The sequence below is a fragment of the Antechinus flavipes genome, chromosome 1 (assembly GCF_016432865.1).
Source record: "Antechinus flavipes isolate AdamAnt ecotype Samford, QLD, Australia chromosome 1, AdamAnt_v2, whole genome shotgun sequence".
Taxonomy (NCBI): Eukaryota; Metazoa; Chordata; class Mammalia; order Dasyuromorphia; family Dasyuridae; genus Antechinus; species Antechinus flavipes.
In genome coordinates this window covers 624,387,923-624,407,873 of record NC_067398.1, presented here as the reverse complement: position 1 = coordinate 624,407,873, position 19,951 = coordinate 624,387,923, and the positions used below count along the sequence as shown (strand labels likewise).

The window sequence follows — 19,951 nt, the reverse complement described above, 5'->3', positions numbered from 1 at the left end:
GTGAAAATCATGTGTATGTGTATATATATAAGAATATACTTGTATTGCAGTTAAATTAGCTTAGGATTTAAAACAAGAAAAAGGTTTTAGGGTTTTAAATTTTGTTTTAAGTAAATTAAAAAATCAGGAATTAAACAACACAAGTACTCCAATTTGGCTAGAATATGTAAGAAAGAATAGTGTTTATGTTTCATCTGAAAAATCTGCATAAGATGGACTTTTAAAAATAAGATATAACATTATCTCTCTGCTGCCTGTACAGTATACATGTGTACATTGTAGTACTGTTTCAATTAAGAGTGCAAATTTAAAATAAAAGGGAAAAAAGAGGAGTAAGCTCCAAAGAAATATAAACTAGGCCTGACCTATGATCCCTCTTCTTAAATTGCCATCTTCCTACTTTTCCAAGATATTTTCTTCTCTCCACACTGTCCTCTTTGTGGCTCTTCAAACAAGACTTAATCTCCTCTCTCCATGCCTTTGACCAGGCCTGGAGTTATCCCCTCTCTACTTCCTATTCTTGAGTTCCCCTGGCTTCCCTTAAGATGTAATTCAAGTCTTACCTCCTTCGGGAGACCTTTTCCAGTCCTTTGTCTGGTTCTCTTCCTTTCTGACATTAGTTTCCATTTATTCTGCATGTCTGATTCACCTAGTAATTCATATGTCTCCCTTATTAGAATGTGAATTCCTTTAGGGCTGGAAATATTATTTGCCTTTTTGTGTGTCCCCAGTCCCTAGGACTACTACATACTATTATATGATAAGCAATTAATAAATGTTTGTTGACTGCTACAACATAATAAGAAAACTATTCTTAAGACTTTTGCTTTCTCACTTGACTAATTCCCCCCAAGTTCTCCTATACCTTATATTACCTAAGAGTGAGAAAGGAAGGGATTTGCACTAACTCTTCGAACTAAGAAAACAAAACAAAAAACTCATGGCACTACAGTCTATACTTTACAATGTTTGCTTATTATTAACACTAAAGGAAAAATGTGCCCTGACTTGAAATTACTCAAATGATGTGACCTTTTTTCTCTCCATAGTTTCATAGGTACCCAGCTAAGCTGATAATTATTTTCTCCTTTTTTTTCTTTGTTCCTCCTTTTAGCTTTTTTCTTTTGCCCTAGTTTTCTCACCTTCTCCTTCCATAGCTCCATTTTTCTTTCTTCCTTTTTCTCTTTCCCATATTCTCTGCATTCCCTTCTTTCTTCTTCTTTATCATTTTCCAACTTTCTTCCCTAGTCTGTTGAGCTAGCCTTCTTGCTTTCTTTCTCCCTGCCACCTCACTACCTCTTCTGATGTATAGGGGATCAAGTACAGATGTTGAAGAGTTTCTTTGAGCCCATTTTCCTCTTTGCATGTCTCTATGACTTTTTAATCTCCCTGACCTCATATGGTTTTTTTATTCTTTTACCTCTTAAGTCCTGTTTCTTTGAAACATATATAGCTCAGACTGTCTTCTACATGAAGCCTTTACTGTTCTCCTAAATTAATGATCTCCCTCTCAAAGCTATATACATTTAGACTTATTCATTTCATTTTTGTGTTTTATATGTATATATGCACTTGTAGTCCACCACCCCCACCCCACCCCCCATTTAAAGAGATTATCTTTTGGAATAAAAATTAGTTTATCTTTTGGACTTGTGTCTAGTATATGCTTGGCACATAGTAGCTATTTAATAAATACTTGTAGATTGGTTGATAGAGCCAGATGAAAGGTACAGTGAAATGTGGTCAGTAATCGATCACAAAGTAAAATGTTGAAGATAAAACCATATCAGCAATTAAAAAAAAAAAAAAAACACAGGAATTTTCCCATAAAATAAATATGGATGTTTCTAAAAATGAACTTTACTATTTATAAGGAGTATTTGAAAATCTGTTATGTAAAGAGTGATTAGACTTGTTCTGCTTGGCCCTAGAGAATAGAACTAAGATTGAAAGACTGTGAAGTTACAGGGGCAAATTGAGGCTAAATATATCAGTGAGAGCTATTCAAAAGTAGAATAGTTGGCTTCAAGGCATAATAGTTTCCCTATCATTAGTGGTTTTCCCTCAGAGTCTGGAGGACCAATTTGATGGTTATCCTGCTGGGGGGGGAATTCTTTCCTGTTCAAGTACAAGTTGGAATGGATGCCTATTTGAGGTTCCTTCAAAATCTGAAGTGGTGAGACTGGACCTAGTCAACAAATATCTACATTTTTTGCTATCTTTATTCATACTTGACACCTACTTCATTTCATTTTCCTGAGGATCACTCATTTATTAAATACTTTGTTGGGCCCTAGAGAAGATTGTCTTCTCTTTCTCTTTCCATCTGTCCATTTGTCTTTGTTTGAAATTTTTCCAAAAAAGAAAAAGAAATTTTTCCTTGAAATTGTTAAAGCACAATTGCTGGTTTTCTAAAAAAAATTGGTCTCTTTGATTTTATGTTCTGTTTTCATTATCTATTCTTTTTAAAGTTAATGAATTTTAAGTTTTGCTTCCTCAGCCTTGTTTTGTTTCATCCCTATTAATATCTCCTATAGCTTCCTACATACCTCTGGTGCTTTGGAGTTGCTGGGGGAGGAAGGTGTAAGAGCAGCAGACTTCCTTTTCCTCCTTCACAGCTGAATGGATGCAAAACATTCTAGAACCTTCAGTATGCCTGCCTGCCATTCCCGCATTACCCTCCCTTCTTCTTGCCCTTTTCATTCATTCAATGGATATTTGCTGTCAAAAATGGTATAGTAAAATGAGCACTGTCTTTGCAGACTCTAGTTCGAATTCTGATTTTGCCAGGTATTGACTATGTGATGATGGAAAATCACTTTACCTTTCTAGCTTATAGTTACTTCATCTATAAAATGGAGAAATTAGATTACATCATCTCTAAATTCCTTTCCTGTCTGATCGATACTTAGTGGGAATGATGTTTTTAATTATAATATTATATGCCTTGAAATGAATATACTTAGATATAAATAACTGCATAAAACATAATTGGTTTTGTTGATGCATCATTGTCAAGTTAATGTTTTTAAAAAAATGAGGGTTTTTTTTTTAACTTAGATGTTATATTAATAGAATTTAATTGTTAGAGGCAAAGAAGAAAAAAAGAAACATTCCTTTACCAAACCACCCCAGCTTTCTTTGAATTCTTGAATTGTCAGCAAGTATTTATTAAGCATCTGTTTTGTGTCCACTTATTACTATCAGTAATAGTATATTTCAACAATTAATAATGTCCTTCCTTGAAGTGTTATTTAGATGTGTCATGTGGCCATTTCCTAATTTCTCAACAAGATTATAAGCACTTAGGGAAGCAGGGTCATATTTTAGATAGTGAGCTCTCCATCACTGGAAATGCTCTAACAAAAGTTAGATAATTGAATGCCAGTAAAAGATTGTATGATTTTAGAATTAGTGAGTTAAAAGTGAACTCCATCTAAATCTTTCCTTTTTCATACTTAGATACTGAAACCTAGAAGAGTAAACTGATTAACTAAGGTCCCATAGGTAGTAAGTGGCAGAGCCACAAAGTAAAAGGGACTCTAATATTGAGTAGGAAGTTGTTGTAAATGACTCCCTTAATTCCTTCCAGGCCAATCTAGTGATTCTTTTGAAAGGACTCCTCCCAGCTCTCTAGACCTAGAATAGTGCTAGATTCAAGTTGATCCTTGATCAACATTTGCTCAGGGAGTGAATTAAGATGGTTATGGTTCTATTCCAGGAGAATGTAAGCCCCTTGGCAGCAGAGATTTCATAATTTTTATCTTAATATCCTAGACCTTTTCTAGTGTCAAGTCCACAAATGTTTGGTGAATTAAATTCTATTTGGGCTCGTATGTCATTCTTTGACCAGGAATTCTGTGCTAGCCACAGTCAAAGGAAGAAAAATTACTTTTCCCATAGGGGATTTTTGATATCTGTATTTCCACCAGACTTAGGGCTCTGTTTGTGTATGCTTGTATGCACACACACACACACAGAGATACCTTTTTAGTCTCCCCTATCTCTTGTACCCTTTTGATTGATGGTCTCCGCTTTTTATTTTCTGATTTTTTTTTTTTTTTTTTTTTTTTAGCTGAGGCAATTGGGGTTAAGTGACTTGCCCACGGTCACACAGCTAGACAGTGTCTGAGACCAGATTCGAACTCTGGTCCTCCTGACTTCAGGGCTGATGCTCTATCCACTGCGCCACCTAGCTGCCCCACCGCTTTTTATTTTCAGTCATGATTTATACTCTGGACCTTCTCCTTTTTCCATTTTCCTCTACATTTCTTTCTCAAATATAGTTTGGGTTTCGAACATTGGAAACAGCCATTACTTTATAATGAGAGAATCTAGTTCAAATCTTGGCTCTGTCTGACCTTAGGCAAGTCACTTAAACCATAGGATCCAGTTTCTGGATCTTTAAAATGAGAGGACTGAACAAGATAATCTCTTAATCTCCCTTCCCGCTTTAAAGCTTATGAAGTCGGACTAAGCTCCACCACACTGCCCACAGACTCTAAGGTGGAAAGTCCAGTTATCCAAGTAGTTCCATCGAGGGCCATCTCCAGGCATCCTGATCTATATCCTGCCACCGGACCCAGGTGGCTCTGGAGGCGGAAGTGAGGCAGGTGACTTTGCCCAGCCCTCCCTCACTGAAATCCAATTCAGTTGCCGGACAAACAGCTCCTATCATTGTTCGTGCAAGATGAGTAAATATTCACTGAAACCGCAGCCGGAAAGTCAGGTTTAAGCTCTGAAGTTTATTAAATTGCCCCGTCAGATACTTTTTAATTAAGTGATAATGATGAGTCTCTCCAGAAGTCCTAAAATATACCCATCCCTCCCTAAGAGAAGACTTTCTGACTTGTAGGGAGCAGTACTGGTTTGCATTGGTGGTAATGAGCTGAGAGAGAATGCCACCTAGAGTACACAACGGGAGTTGCAAGTCTTGTAGGAAAGGCTAATAAAGGGGGATTTAGAGCTGGATCCTTAGGATTTGTTTAGTTCACCCCCTTCCTTCACTTCAGGAGACCCCAAAAAGTTAAAATACTCACCCCAAGTTGTAAAGTTAGTGGCCAGAAGAGAGATGGGATTCAAACCCCGGCCCTCCGACCTCATGAAATGTCCTCTTTTAGGAAGAACCTGACTCCCAAAAATCTGTTTTCCTTTCTTAATAGTGATGTTCCTCATTCCATGAGAGAATTAGCAGTTTTCTTTGTTGCTCCCTCCCCTGATAATTAGCAGGGAAAAGGATTTGCATATCTAGAACATAAACCGAGAAGAAAATGCAAACCCTTATCTTCAGAATAAGGAGCAGTTATTTACTGAATATAAAATGTCCATTTTGAAGACACATTTGTTAATTCTGAATCTTTATAATTAACCTGAACATTTACTTTAATAGGCATTTTTAAATAATTAAATGAACAGGAAAAAAAAAAGATTACATGCCATTAGTTTATGTTCCTGTTTTTGTGTTGCTATGCTATTGTAAAGAAGGCACTGTGCTTGACGCTGGGATTGCTGTGCTGAAGTAAGCGAGTTCCTGCCTTCAAGGAGCTTGTAGTCTAGCAATGGGACTAAAACCTACTTACTTGCTCTTGTTAAATCATTTTAAGTCATGTCTGATTTTTTGTGATCCCATTTGGGTTCTTCTTGGCAAAAATATTAGAATAGTTTCTGTTTTCTCCTCAGCTCATTTGACAGAAGAGGAAACTGAGGCAAACAGAGTTAAGTGACTTGCATGGAGTCACACAGCTAGTAAGAGCTTGAAATCAGGAAGATTGAATTTTCCTATATTCAGGTCCTGGACTCTATCCACTGCGCCACCTAGTGGCCCCCAAATATGATTTTTTTTTTTAAATAGCTTTTTATTTACAAGATATATGCATGGGTAATTTTTCAGCATTGACCCTTGCAAAACCTTCTGTTCTAACTTTTCCCTCCTTCCCCTCACTCCCTCCCCCAGATGGCAGGTAGTCCCATACGTGTTAAATATGTTAAATACATAAATATATACACATTGAGCAGAACCAAGAGATCATTATACACTTCTACAACGATATTGTATGAGGACATATTTTGATGGAAGTGGATTTCTTTGACAAAGAGACCTGAGTTTCAATTGATAAATGACGGAGAAAAGCAGCTACACCCAAAGAAAGAACACTGGGAAACGAATGTGAACTATCTGCATTTTTCTTCCCGGGTTATTTATACCTTCTGAATCCAATTCTCCCTATGCAACAAGAGAACTGTTCGGTTCTGCAAACATATATTGTATCTAGGATATACTGCAACATATCCAACATATAAAGGACTGCTTGCCATCTAGGGGAGGGGGTGGAGGGAGGGAGGGAAAAAAAAAATCGGAACAGAAACGAGTGTCAATATAGAGTAATTATTAAATAAATATTAAATTTTTAAAAAAAAATAAATATATATATACACATGTGTGATTTTCTTTTTTAAAAGAAAATGACAATACCAACAATTCATACTTTTGCTTATAATCTTACACCATGAATGATTTATAGACAACTGATTTTTAAAAAAAAAAAACCAACTTTTGCTTATAGTCTTACACCACGAATGACTTACAGAGAACTGCTTTAAAAAAAGAGAAACCAACAATGAATAATAATTTACTTTTGATGGTTGAGTTTTCTAAAGTTCTTTTCTAAAAACAATCATGTGAATCAGTCAGTAAACATTTACTCCTACTATATGCCAAGTATTGTGCTGATTGTTGTAGATACAAAGAAAGGGCAATTCTCTCAATGAATTTACAGTTTATTGATAGAGAAAACATGTAAACAACTATCTACTCTGTGAGGTAGGTTGTATAGAATAATATGTATAAAAGATAGATCCAGGCAAAAGCACATGAGAAATTTGAGAAATATTATCTTTCTGAGAATCTGGCTTTTAGTGCTTTACTTTTCTCTCTCCTTTTACTATTTTCTCTCTCCTTTACTCACTATTCTTTTCTTAGCTTGGTGCTGAATCAGGCCATTTTTGCAAAATAATAAAGTTATAAAAGGTTAGCACTAAACTGGATCTTAGAGATCATAAGCCAACATTCTCAGGTTATAGATTAAAAAAAAAAAAACTAAAAATCAAACAGGTAAAAACATCTGTCTTCTTTGGTAACACTGATCTTGTGATTCATAAGACTATATAATAAACTTACCAAGTGTTGACTTCTTTTCTGAAGTCCCTATCTCATCTCTCCAAAACATATAAAGGATAGCTTCTCTTTGTAATTCACTTCACAGTTACAAAATTCTTCATGTAAATTACCTTACCTTAATCCTTATAGGGATTATGAGAGGTAAATAGTACAAACAATGCTATTCCAGTTTTACCTGTGAAGAACTAGGGTAAAAGGACATTTGTGGAATGTCTACTCTTAGGCCCAATTTATTTGTTTTGTTGTGTTTTTTAATGATTTTTTCTAACTTATGTCACTTTCACTTCTTTATTCATTCTTTCTTCTCATTTCAATTTCTTTCCCAATATTAGAATTTTTATTTAGTCTTCACTATCCTCCTTTTTTCAGTCCTTTTCCACTCTCATTTTAGAAACCCTTAATCAGGATTATAGATTATAGTTCATAGATTGTAGATCATAGATTTAAAACTAAAAGAAGTCTTTGTAGTCACCTAGTCTGATCATTCTTAAATTTTTGTTCTCAGTATTTTTGTACAATTAAAAATTCTTGAGGATCTATTCAGAAAGGTTTTGGTTTATATGGGTTATCTTTATAGGTATTTATAATATTAGAAATAAAAACTAATTTTGAATTTGTAGACCTTCTGAAAGTGTTTCAGAGACTCCCCAGTATTCTCTGGACCATACTTTGCGAATCCCTGATCTAATCCAGTCCTTCTATTTTACAGGTAAGGAAACTGAGGGGCAGAGAGTTAGGTAGCTTCTTCAGTGTCACAGAGGTAAAAAAAAAAAAAAAAAAATTAGCCAAGATTTCAACATAAGTCCTTTGACTCCCAGTCCAGGCGAGTTTTTCCTGCTGAATCATATAGAGTATCCATCTATGTATGCACCCAGATCTAAAGTAGTCCAGGGATGAGAGGAAAATGCTACTCTTTTTTAAAAGTCTCCCTTTTTTTTTTTTTTTTTTTTTTTTTTTTGGTTTTGAAACAGGTGGATCTCAGTATTGACAAATAGCAAAGAAGAAGCATTAACCATGGCTTTCCGAGGAGAACAGAGTACTGGAGAAAACAGCTTGGAGGACTTGACAAAAGCTATTATTGATGACATCCAGAGATTACCTGGGAATGATGTCTGCTGTGATTGTGGTTCATCAGGTATTCTAGCTATTTTTTCTGCTTTGACTCTATGCCAGATAATTCTGTTATCAAGGATTTTCCTGAAATTTTGAGTTAACTTTCTGAACTTGTTTTCTTTTTCTTCTGAATACTAAATCATATAGTTGTTTTAAAAACTAGTCTTTTTATTATATTCTACAGAAACCATAGAAAAACTTTTGCTTTTTCATGTGGTGTTCTTCATGCCTGAAAAGACCTACATTCTTTGCTGTATCACTCACAAACTAACCACTATTCAAAACATTTCCCCAACTTCTCTAACGTTTATGATCTCTTCCTTCTACAAGTCCATGTTTCCTAGTATCTTTATGGTATACATCAGATTTAATATCACAGTTATCTTTTCTTATTAATCCATAATATTTAATCCCAACAAGGAATTGTAAATTCTTCAAGGACAGGGAAACTGTTCTTTATAGTTACAAAATCTTTTCACTTCTGTTATCTGAGTCTACTCCCTTATGGCTGCACTTACCATCCTTGTAATTTTCTAAAACAAAATCTGCTATCCTGACCAATACTCTCCTACAGATATTGCCTCTTCCTATTAAAATATACTCTTCTTGAAGATGATGGGACTATCCATGCTTTTGTATTTCCTCAGTATTTAGCCCAGGAGTACATAGTATACAATAAATGTCTATTATTCACATATTTGTTTATTAATATATCTGTTACCTTATTTGAGAGCCCCATTTAACAGAATTGTACAAATAATATCCTCACTTTAAAAATGACGTAGTGGCCTAGAGATAACAAGTGATTTGTCAGTGACACCCATCTAGTTAATGACAAGAACTTCCAATATCTTTTCTACTCTACCAAACTGCTCCTCTATTTTTATATGTAAGCTGGGCAGACAAAAATATCTTACTTTGAAACACACATACCTTTTATAGTGTTGACAAAAGGCTACGTGGTAAAACAAGTCTTGGGATCATGGGCACCTGTATTAGAATCAAACCTTATATATCTGTTAGCTGTATAACCATGAGTGAGACATTTAACCTCTCAAAATTTCAATTTTTTCATTTACAAAAATGTATATAATAATCTTTTCACTTCCTGCTTTACAGACTTAACATAAGGAATATATTAATAAACTTTAAAGTGCTATATAAATATGAGTAAATATTATATTCTCCAAGGTGTCTAGATAAATTTTTACAAATAGTAGATCTTCAATAAAGATTGATTTGCAAAAATGTGCCATTTGAAGGGACGGTATCTTTGACACAACATCACAATTTTTGTCTAGGAAAAAAAAAATGCTTCCCATTGTCATTTTGTTCCTTGGAGTTTCAAAAAAGGAAAGTGTTATGTTCATTACTTAACAGCTGTCTTATTATCAGCAAAAGCTCCATGGAGAAGCCATAACCAGGACTGATAGGTTAATGCTGGTTGTAGCTTATAGGTTATTGCTAGCTGTAGAATCCTGTCTCTTGTGAATAGCAGTTAATAGCTATACCATCCATCATTGTCATGGAACATAGAGCAATGGGCAAAAAGTACTTTTGTGAGGTTTCCAAGAATTTATTTCAACTGAAACTTTAGGGGGAGCATTTTGTAATCCTAATTTTGTATTGGATTAAAAAAATCATTGGCTTTTGGTTTTGTTTATTTAAGAATTATGTACTTCTTTTATCCATCAAGTGTTTAGATGTTTATAAATAACATTCAAACTAACATGATAAAATATAATTTTCCTTATATTAATTTCCATATCATAATTCTTAGACATGTTAGAAATAGACCTGTCCAAAATAAAGAAAGGAGTCATTGAAAAAATCACTTTTTAGGGGGCAGCTAGGTGGCTCAGTGGATAGAGCACCAAAACCTCTGATGCTCTGGAGCACCTCGAGTCAGGAGGACCTGAGTTCAAATCTGGTCTCAGACACTTAATACGTCACTTAAAGTGATCCTGGGCAAATCACTGAACCCTAATGACCTCAGTTCCCCCCAAAATTAACTTTTTAAAAGGCATAAAAGAAAATTGAAGTCAGTTCAAAGAAAAACACAAAAAAGTAGGACTTATTTAAAGTAGCAGGTTGAATTTACTATCTGTATATCAACCCTGATACACATATGTTAAAATATATGTGGAAGGAATTTGCATTTTCATATTTAATTCTCTTTTTTCTGATTTTATTTATATATGAAAATATGAAAATGTATATTTAAAAAATCTTGTAAAAAAGATATTCATTAAAGTCAGATTTTTTTAAATTAAAAAATCATTATCCTCTTTTACTAGAGGAGGTAGAAAGAAGAAGTAGAGGCACACTGGACAAGGAGCATGGTGATCTTAGATGGTAGGCCCTCCTCTGCCACTCACCACTCCTTTGTGACCTAGACAGGACTCTTCACTGGGTTCATATTCTGGCTCTACTTACATGGGATTTTGTTACCTCAACTTTTGGGGCCTCAGTTTTCCTATGTAAAAGTTCTTAACCATTTTTGTATGTCATAGGCCCCCCTGGCAGTCTGATGGAGCCTAAGGACTCCTTAACATAATGTTTTTGAATGCAAAATATAAAATACATAATATTACAAAGGAAATCAATTATGTTATCATTAAATGATCAAGAAATTTAGAAAGAAAGGGAAAAAAAGTTCACAGACAAGTTAAGGACCCTTGGACTAAATTCTCCACGGACACTCCTAATTTCAAATCTTACAATATCATGACCTCTTTGTGTCCTAGTAACCTAATCTGTAAGGTAGAGGAGCTTAGACTAGATGACGTCTAATGACCCTTATAGCACTAGTTCTTCTACTGTTTTCAGTTGCACATTTTATCAGCCACTTCTAAAATAAACTGTTCACTAAAATTCGTTGTTTTACTGTGTTTTTAAATCCTTTTCTACAGAACCCACATGGCTTTCAACCAACCTGGGTATTTTGACCTGTATAGAATGTTCTGGAATCCACAGGGAAATGGGGGTTCATATTTCTCGTATTCAGTCTTTGGAATTAGACAAATTAGGAACTTCTGAACTCTTGGTAAGTTGTTTTCTTTATTTTGGAAAGATTTCAGATCATTTGCACAAAGATGAAATTCCTTTTTTTTTTTTTTTTTTTTTTTTGCTTCTTTATATTCTGCTTTTTTTAAGCTTCTGCCAACTACTTGCTCAAAGAGTTGAATGAACTTTTATATAGATATTCTGTGATATTGTAATTTGTTTACTAAGTAAAATCAATGGTTTCCTTTTTTGTTTGAATAAATGTTGAATCACTAATAGGTGTATACTGGCATGACAGTCAAGTCAAAAGTTTAGCCAAACTATGATGAATCTGAAGAAGTTTGAGTTATCTCCCAAAGTCCCTTAGAATGCTCAAATGAAGTTTTTATATTGCAGCTTATTACTCATCAGATAATTTTTTTAAGTTCAATATTTCATGTTTTTTTCTGAGCTTATAAAACATATTTAATAGTAAATTGGGAGGGAAACTGAGTACTCTTGTGTTTAAACTTCCTAATAGCTTTTTTTTAAAGGTTTTTTTTTTAATAGTTTTAATCAATCATAAGTTATTTTAACTACTAGGAAGGTGAAGTATGAATATGAAGTTTCTTGTTAAATCACTGTAGTAACTTGTTCTATTATGAGTCATCAGAAACTCGCTTCCTCCTTAATCCTTTCTTGAAGGAATAGATGGTATGATACTTGATGTTATAGTTCAGAGATTTATAAGGTTACACAATCAAGAGAAATTTATCATGTTATCAGAGGGTTTTTTTAATTATTGAGAAATCTTTCAGTTGTAATCTTCCTCTGCCCCCTTCACAACCCTAAACAATTCCTTTAGAGCTGCTTTTAAGTTAAACATTAAACAAAGTCCAGCAGTGAACCCCATTTTTATCTTCTACACAAACCCTAAAGCCATGGAGTCCTAAGAGATATTTATCAAGATACCCTCTTGGCATCCCCTGCTCATTCTTTGGCTAGTAATTAGTAATTACCTAACACCTCTTATCATAGTAGGGAAAAGTCTTTCCCTCTAATAGAGATGATAATTCCAAGAAACCAACTGTAAATTAATGCCCAAATCAACAGGCCATGCATCTGGGTATAAAATACATATTAAAGGCCACATTAGATCTGACTTCTTGCCTCGTTTTTCTACTAACCAATTGTGTGATCTTGGGCAAATCATAACCCTTCAATTGAATTCTATAAGCTTCATAATGCCTTCCAACTCTAAATTCCAGGTCTCTCTACCTCCAGGTTGCCTGTAGGAACACACCCAGATAGACAGTGAGATTTGTCAGCAGACATTGGTTGACTCAACCACTAGCCCCTAAGAATTTTACTGTCTCAAGTGAACTTTTTTAAAGAACTAGTTACATAAAGTTTAACATCTAAAGCACACTTTCTGACTCATCACAGCTCATTTCAGGATGAATATATATTGGAATAGAACCATTTGATTCCAGCAGCAAAATACCATTCAGGTCTCTCTCTACCAAGAGCTTGTTGCATAGAGTTCCTTATTTTGAATTCTGTCAAGAAAGATTGAAGGAAATGAGTATGGATGAGACAGCCAGTATGTGCTGAAGCAAGGATTCATGACAACCTAAAAAAAAAAAAGTCCTTGTTTAATAAAATTCTCTCCATCATGACCATGTATGCTAAAGTCGTGGTTACATATCTTTCCCCTCTCTTCCCTCTGCCCCTTTATCCAGATGTTCTCCCAATTATTTATCCACTTTTGTCTCTTAAAATTTTTCCATACTTGCCAGTTGGGGAGGGGATGGGGAAAAGGAGAGAAAAATTTGGAACAGAAGGTTTTGCAAGCGTCAGTGTTGAAAAATTACCCATGCATATGTTTTGTAAATGAAAAGCTATAATAAAAAAAGAAAAAAGAAAAAAAAATTCCAAAGCTCTACTCAGGTGTCACTTTCTACAAAAGACCTTTCCTGATTCTCTTCTACCCAGTTGCTAATTCTGTGTGTGTGTGTGTGTGTGTGTGTGTGTGTGTGTGTGTGTGTGTGTGTATCTCTCACATTTTGTATTTATTTATATTAAATTACCTGTACTTATTGATACGTTGTTCTTTGTTGCCATGTATTCGCTGTATTCCCCATGAGAATATAAACTCTTTGAGAACCAGGAGTATTGTTAGGTTTTGTTTTTTTTTTTTTTCCTTCTTTTATCCGTACAAGGTCTTGCACAAGTAAGCACTTAATCAAATAACTGTTGAATTGAATTCAAATGAATTGAATAGCATTGGATTAGATTCACCTATCTCTAGCCTCAACTTTATAGGTTTGTGAAATGTAGATCATTAGTTGGTTCCTGAAGATAAACACACATGAAATATTAGCATTTATATAGGACAAGTAAGTTGAATGCTTTTATTCTCCAATATATGCCATTCCTTGTTTTCCACAATAACCCCTGCATCACTTCACTCACTGCATCCTTTTAATTCTGCTTTGTCAATATCTTTCATCTTTCCTGATCTGAGCATTCTAGTTGCCATGATGCTAGTTTAGACCCTGATTGCTTCTGTCCTGCATTATTGGAATAACTACTAATCAGCCTTCCAACTTTAATTCTCTCCTAACTCCAGCCCATTTTTTACACCATGCAGAATAGTCTGATGACCTCATTATCTTCTGATGGTTTCCCATTAATTGCTGGAAAAAATCCAAACTCCTTTGCCTAGAAGTAAAACCTATCCACAACTTGACTTTACTCTAATTAATGGTTTTTTCTCTTACTACTTCCCTTGCCAAATCAAATGAAGTATTGCCATTTATTGGGGGGGAAGGGGGAAAGCTGTCCCTTGCTACCTCCTTGCCTTTGTTACACCTGGAATGTACTTCTCTGTGCCTCTACTTGTTGGAATCTTATCCATCTATTAAAACCAACTCAGTCACCTCCTCCATGAAGCCTTTCTTGATGTTCCCTCTGCCAGTGAAAATTATTTTTCTCTTTAAAATTTTATTGTACTTTATTTTTATCTCTGCTATGCACTTATCAGAAAGTTGTTTGTATTCCTGTTTTAATCACTAGGCAGTACTTTTGAAAGCCTAGACATTAGTTGTTTGTTCATCTTTGAATCTTTCACAGAAGGCAATCTTTTGGACATAATATGTACACATTTAACATTTGTTAAAAGAAATATATGAATTCTTCATAGAGTTATGGCAAATATATCATCTGACTTCCCAAAAGCAAATGAATAGCAATGTTTAAAAAGAGTGGGAAATGAAGACTTCAGTATTATTTTGTATTTCTTTTGCAGCTGGCCAAGAATGTAGGAAACAATAGTTTTAATGAAATTATGGAGGGGAATTTACCTAGTCCCTCACCAAAGCCCACTCCTTCAAGTGATATGTAAGTAATTTTTTAAAATTAAATTGTCTTTCATTTATCAAACCTTCCTACTTTCCAAAAGTTTTCAAGTTTGTTTCCATTGGGGAACCAGTTATTAAGAAATGTCCTTTTAAATATGGGCTCAGCTTCTAATAAGTCTCATTTTAAAAAGTTTAGAAACATAAGATTGTCTACTAGGAAATATTTTGTCTATATTATTTTAATTTCTTTTTAATGGCAAAGAACTCATTATTTAGTTTTGATTACCAGACATTAAATGTAATGTTAAAAGCATCTATTTATGACAAGTATTTTATCAACAAAGTAGAACTGGATTCATAGTATATTTTATAATATAAAAGAGAAGTGCTTTATTGAGACGTGTGTTTCTCAGGATCTTTAGCAACAGGTCACTTAGTTCAAACTTCCCATTAGATAGATAGAAGAAAAATAAAGTGATTTTCTCAAGGTCACAAAGAAGTCTGTTTCAAAGCTGATACTGAAACCCTTGACCTCCAAATCGAGTGCTTTTTCCAAATGCCTTTCATAAATTTCCTCTCCATTCTAATTATACTAGTTGTAGTTCACCAATTTAATTATTCAGTATGCATTTGTTTTTGAAAAGATTTCCTACAGTGTCTATTAATCCATAAGATTAGTCTATTAGTCTTATCAATTGAAATAATGTGGAAAACCATATTTATATTCATTTATGCTACATCTGAAATCAGAAAGCCAGATGATAAATATTTTTGACCATGATAGTTGATGAACATTATTATGGAAAGGGTTACAATCTGCAGTGCTGGAAGACTATTATAATTATCCTGGCTGCCCACATGCCTAATATGCACCTCACCTCACCTCCATCTCTTAGCATCCCCAATCTCCTCCAATATTCACCTGATGTTACTTTATACATGAACCCTTGTTTGACTTGTACAGGGCCTCCTCCACTCAAAATTCACTTGTCTTTATTTTGTATATGTTTTCTGTAAAGCTACATAACTTCTTGAGAGCAAGGGATTATATTTTTGTGCTTTATCCCAAGCACCTGGCACCTATAGTAAGCACTTAATATTTGTGAATTGATCAATAAGATAACAAATTTATTCAAATATAATTTTAAGATGTTCTTTTTTAAATAAAAGACCTGTTTTCTTAATCTTCAAAGCAAGGAAGCTTCTTTATTACTAAAATGGTAATAATGTTGTAGTTTACATCCATGGCCCATTGAGCAGAGTCAACAAGGCACAACATTCCAGTGACCAGCCAGAAAAAGAGGAAGGGCCATCTGCTCCGTGGTGCCCCTTGGCAGCCAACACTTACCTAAAAGAGAGAGTATCGATCTCATTTCAGGTGTGAGTGACAGATGTTGGAAAGTAGCAGCAGCTAGACTGAGTGTGGCGCTAGTAGTCAAAGATAGGGAATACCTTTTTTGGAGCAAGCTAATTCTAATATTGGACAAATAAAGTTCCTCATTTATAAAATAACGAGATTGGACTCCTTATTTTCTAAGATCTCTTATAGCTCTACAATTTTTTAATTAGTTTATAATTCATCTTCTATGTTTTTCTATTTGATGTTTTTCTATTTGGTTATCTAGCTATTTTCCTGCCTCAATTATTATTGCATTCAGTTCTATTTAGTTTTAAGTAATATGAGAGGATAATATTCAGTATCCTAACTGGAAAACTACTATGTTTCAAAAGTATGTAATATTTACATTGGGAAAATGTGTTGGTACAGGAGTATTATCTCATTGAAGCTACTTTTATATTTTCTAAAAGAGATGTTTGCATGTATATAATGTACCCAGTCTTGAGAAGGAAGGAGATCATGGTGGACAGAAAGCCAATGTTAGCATAAGGAATATCTGGGTTCAAGTTATTCCTCTGATAAATACGTAACTTCAAGACCCCAAGCAAGTGGGTCTTGAAGTTACTTATCATTGTTCCAAACTCTCATTGCCCCAAACACCTATCTAAGACTATAAGTTATAAACAACTTACTGACCTGCAACAGTTTCTATACTAGAAATTTCCTATATTGATGAAATCAGAGGTATAACAAATCACCACTTCTTACCCCCAACTCAAAAACAAAAAAAATTCAACCACATTATTTGTTCCATAAAAAATAATATTCAAAATACAATAGCAAATCCTTTTATTTTGTTTTAGGACTGCACGTAAAGAATATATCACTGCAAAGTATGTAGATCATAAGTTTTCCAGGAAGACCTGTTTGTCTTCATCTGCTAAGTTGAACGAACTACTTGACGCCATCAAATCTAGGGATTTACTTGCACTAATTCAAGTCTATGCAGAAGGGGTAGAGCTAATGGAGCCATTATTGGAGCCTGGACAGGTAAGACACTCTATACTCAAAAATTTGGAAGAGACTCTGTTGCATCATATCTGGTTATAAAGGAGAAAAGGGATTTGTTTTGCAATTGGCCTCACAAAATGATAACTTTTTAATATCTTGCCTTTTCCATTTTTTAGGAACCAGGTGAAACAGCCCTTCATCTTGCAGTCCGAACTGCTGACCAGACATCTCTCCACTTGGTTGATTTCCTTGTACAAAACTGGTATGGTCTATTTTCAATATTGAGTCAACTAAAAATATCAACAAAAATTTTTGTACTTAGTAGTCTCACTAGTTATAGATGTACCTCTTTTTGTGTAACAGATTTGGTCTTGGAGAATTTTGTGTAAATCAAATATTATCAATATAATCATCTTGCCATCTTGAAATCTGAGGTGAAATCTTTAGTAAAGAAAAGTCATTTTGTAAAGTAGATGACAATTCCCAAACCTAATATGTTACGTAAATGGAGATTTTCATGTTACTGGATTTATTGGGGGGAAAAAAGTATTTATATTTGGCATTCACAAAGAATATTATATTAGCTATGAAAAAAATTTTACTACTACTACAATGCTAGGGGACTTTGAAGTACTTTTTGTGGACAAATAAATAAAAGAGGCAATGAGAAAAAGAGAGAGAACATTCAAAATGTCTTGGGATAATTTTAGGATGAGGAGTTAAAAATCTTAATGCTTTGACCCAAATGGTTCACAATAAGAGGGATAAAATGGCTTTGAAGGGAAAAATCTCTGTGCAAATATTTCAGATTTTATAAAAGATAAGAATGAAATAATGATGCATTTCCTTAAGTTGAAGGAAATATAAAAAAAAAAAAAACTGTATATATACTAGTAGGAAGCTGGACTGAGGTGGTAGAAGTGGTCCCCATCTCATTGTACACATAACTTGCTCTTTGACCTTGAGTTCTTCATCTTTAGTTTTCATTTCCATCTGAAAAATGAAGCAGTTGAGCTAAATGATCTTTAATTAAGTTGCTTTTGTATCCACTAATTGTGGAGGAAGCTGCCAAAAGGTTAGTGTGGAAAGGACAAAAGTATAGAAAAAAATATCAGCTTAAAAGAGTGATAAATATGAGATTAAAATCAAATCCTTCCCCCTCCCCATTTACATCAATAAATAAAAATTATATAAAGCAAATAGAGAGAAGATAAACAAGATAGACAGACACAGATAGGTCATTTATTAAATATCTGCTATATGCAAGCAACATTTCCTCTTTTACAATAGTATATAGGATAATTAGGAGCATAAAAATAAGATAGAAATATTGAAGCCCCAGTCTTATCCTGATTTGAACAACAAAGATTTATTTTGCTTAATCCAACTTGGACAGAAACTTCAAGAATCTCTTATTTGTAAATTAGAAAAGACAATTTTATTCTTGCTTCATTTCATCCCTGAACTTATAACTAATGAGCCAGCCTTTCTTTTTGTAGCACATGAGCATCTCTCAGAAAGCATGTCGGTAGTTCAGTGTTTTTAATAGCTTCTTACAAAATACTTGTCCCTCTTGGATCCCAGAAAACAGGAATCATCTTCATATTTCCTTTATTTTGCAGAAACTATAATTTGTTTTCTGACCTTTGTTCCATACTTCAGTCTGGAATAGATCTTAGGTCTAGGAACTGGAAGGGACCTCAGTAGGCCATCTAATTCCATTCCTTCACTTTGTGAATTAGGAAACTAAGGCCATGAGATGTTAAGTGATTTGTTTTATTTACCAGAAACAGTACAAAGCAGAGGTAGGATTTTGTTTTTCATTCTTATAGGCAAAATTGAATTTTCATTGTTTAATATTAATCGAGAACTTCAATCAATACTCTTATCATAAATTTAGAATTTGAAGGATTCTTAGAAACCATAATCCAGTCTACTCATGTTTCACAAGAAGGAACTTGAAGTCCCTTATGAGTAAGTGACTTGTGCAAGGTCACACAGCTATAAATGGGCAGAACCAGGTTTCAAATCTGAATCTTGTGACTCCAGATCCATTGCTAAATTTACCATGTTCTGCTAGAAATGAAGGAAAAAAGGAAGAGGGAGAGATAGAGAAAGAGAGGCAGAGAGAGAAAGGGAATATGAATCAATAAATTTCAAATTTTTCAATTAGAAGCAAGGTGGAAATGGCCACAGTCATAGCTGAGAATATATTCTGATCCTGATGTACTGAAACACCTGTACTGTGTCTACCTGTGGTAGACATACCAAAGGATATCTAATGTGCTTACCAGATTATTTGCAGCTAATAGTCACCAAGCAATGAAGAAAATCCTATGAAAGCTATTGTAATCAATAGACCTAGTTACACTGATGTGGATGAAGAAGCCTAAAAGTCTGTAAGCAAAATGGTGTTATTCCATCTTCCTTCTCTCCCTCCAAAAGAATGAAGTGATGAAAATAAATAAGAGGCTATGAAGATGTTATAAAAGAAGCATAATAAGGAAAACTTTGGAAGAATGGTCCAAAGAATCACGTGTTTCTTTCCTTCACTGACCAAAAAACTGCCATATTATTGACTTTTCCCAATGATGTTCTTTATAGAAAAGATGTGAATAAGATGATCCAACACAGAAAGTACTAAAACTTGATGTTATGTATTAGAGCATGATTCTGGTGCCATGATGATATCCATATTGCTATCAGTGTTTAAGTAATGATTGCTGCCAATCCCAAAGAGCTTAATACCATGATAAAGAGAGAAATACTTCCCTGGAAATTTAGTGTAGTGTCAACTGACTAAAAGATTCAGAGGTAGAAAATTTGACTAACATTAGCAGTTTAAATTAATTCTTTTAAAAATGTAATAATATCCATGTCATACAGTTATGAAATAGAGCTAAAATTTCCCTGAAAGTGATGCAGTTTCAGAGTATGAAACACAAACCCATTCCTGCCACCAGT

General features: G+C 34.2%; 1 protein-coding gene across 8 annotated transcripts in view; it reads left to right on the top strand.

Annotated features, from left to right (window-relative positions):
• ASAP1 (ArfGAP with SH3 domain, ankyrin repeat and PH domain 1) overlaps window positions 1-19,951 on the top strand; it is a 594,911-nt gene that overhangs the window by 529,015 nt on the left and 45,945 nt on the right. For all 8 annotated transcript variants that reach the window (XM_051971096.1, XM_051971093.1, XM_051971094.1 and 5 more), the window contains 5 exons: window positions 8,149-8,312; window positions 11,203-11,336; window positions 14,586-14,677; window positions 16,840-17,026; window positions 17,164-17,249. In XM_051971096.1, the coding sequence (XP_051827056.1) occupies window positions 8,149-8,312; window positions 11,203-11,336; window positions 14,586-14,677; window positions 16,840-17,026; window positions 17,164-17,249 (663 nt within the window). The remainder of the gene's footprint in view (window positions 1-8,148; window positions 8,313-11,202; window positions 11,337-14,585; window positions 14,678-16,839; window positions 17,027-17,163; window positions 17,250-19,951) is intronic.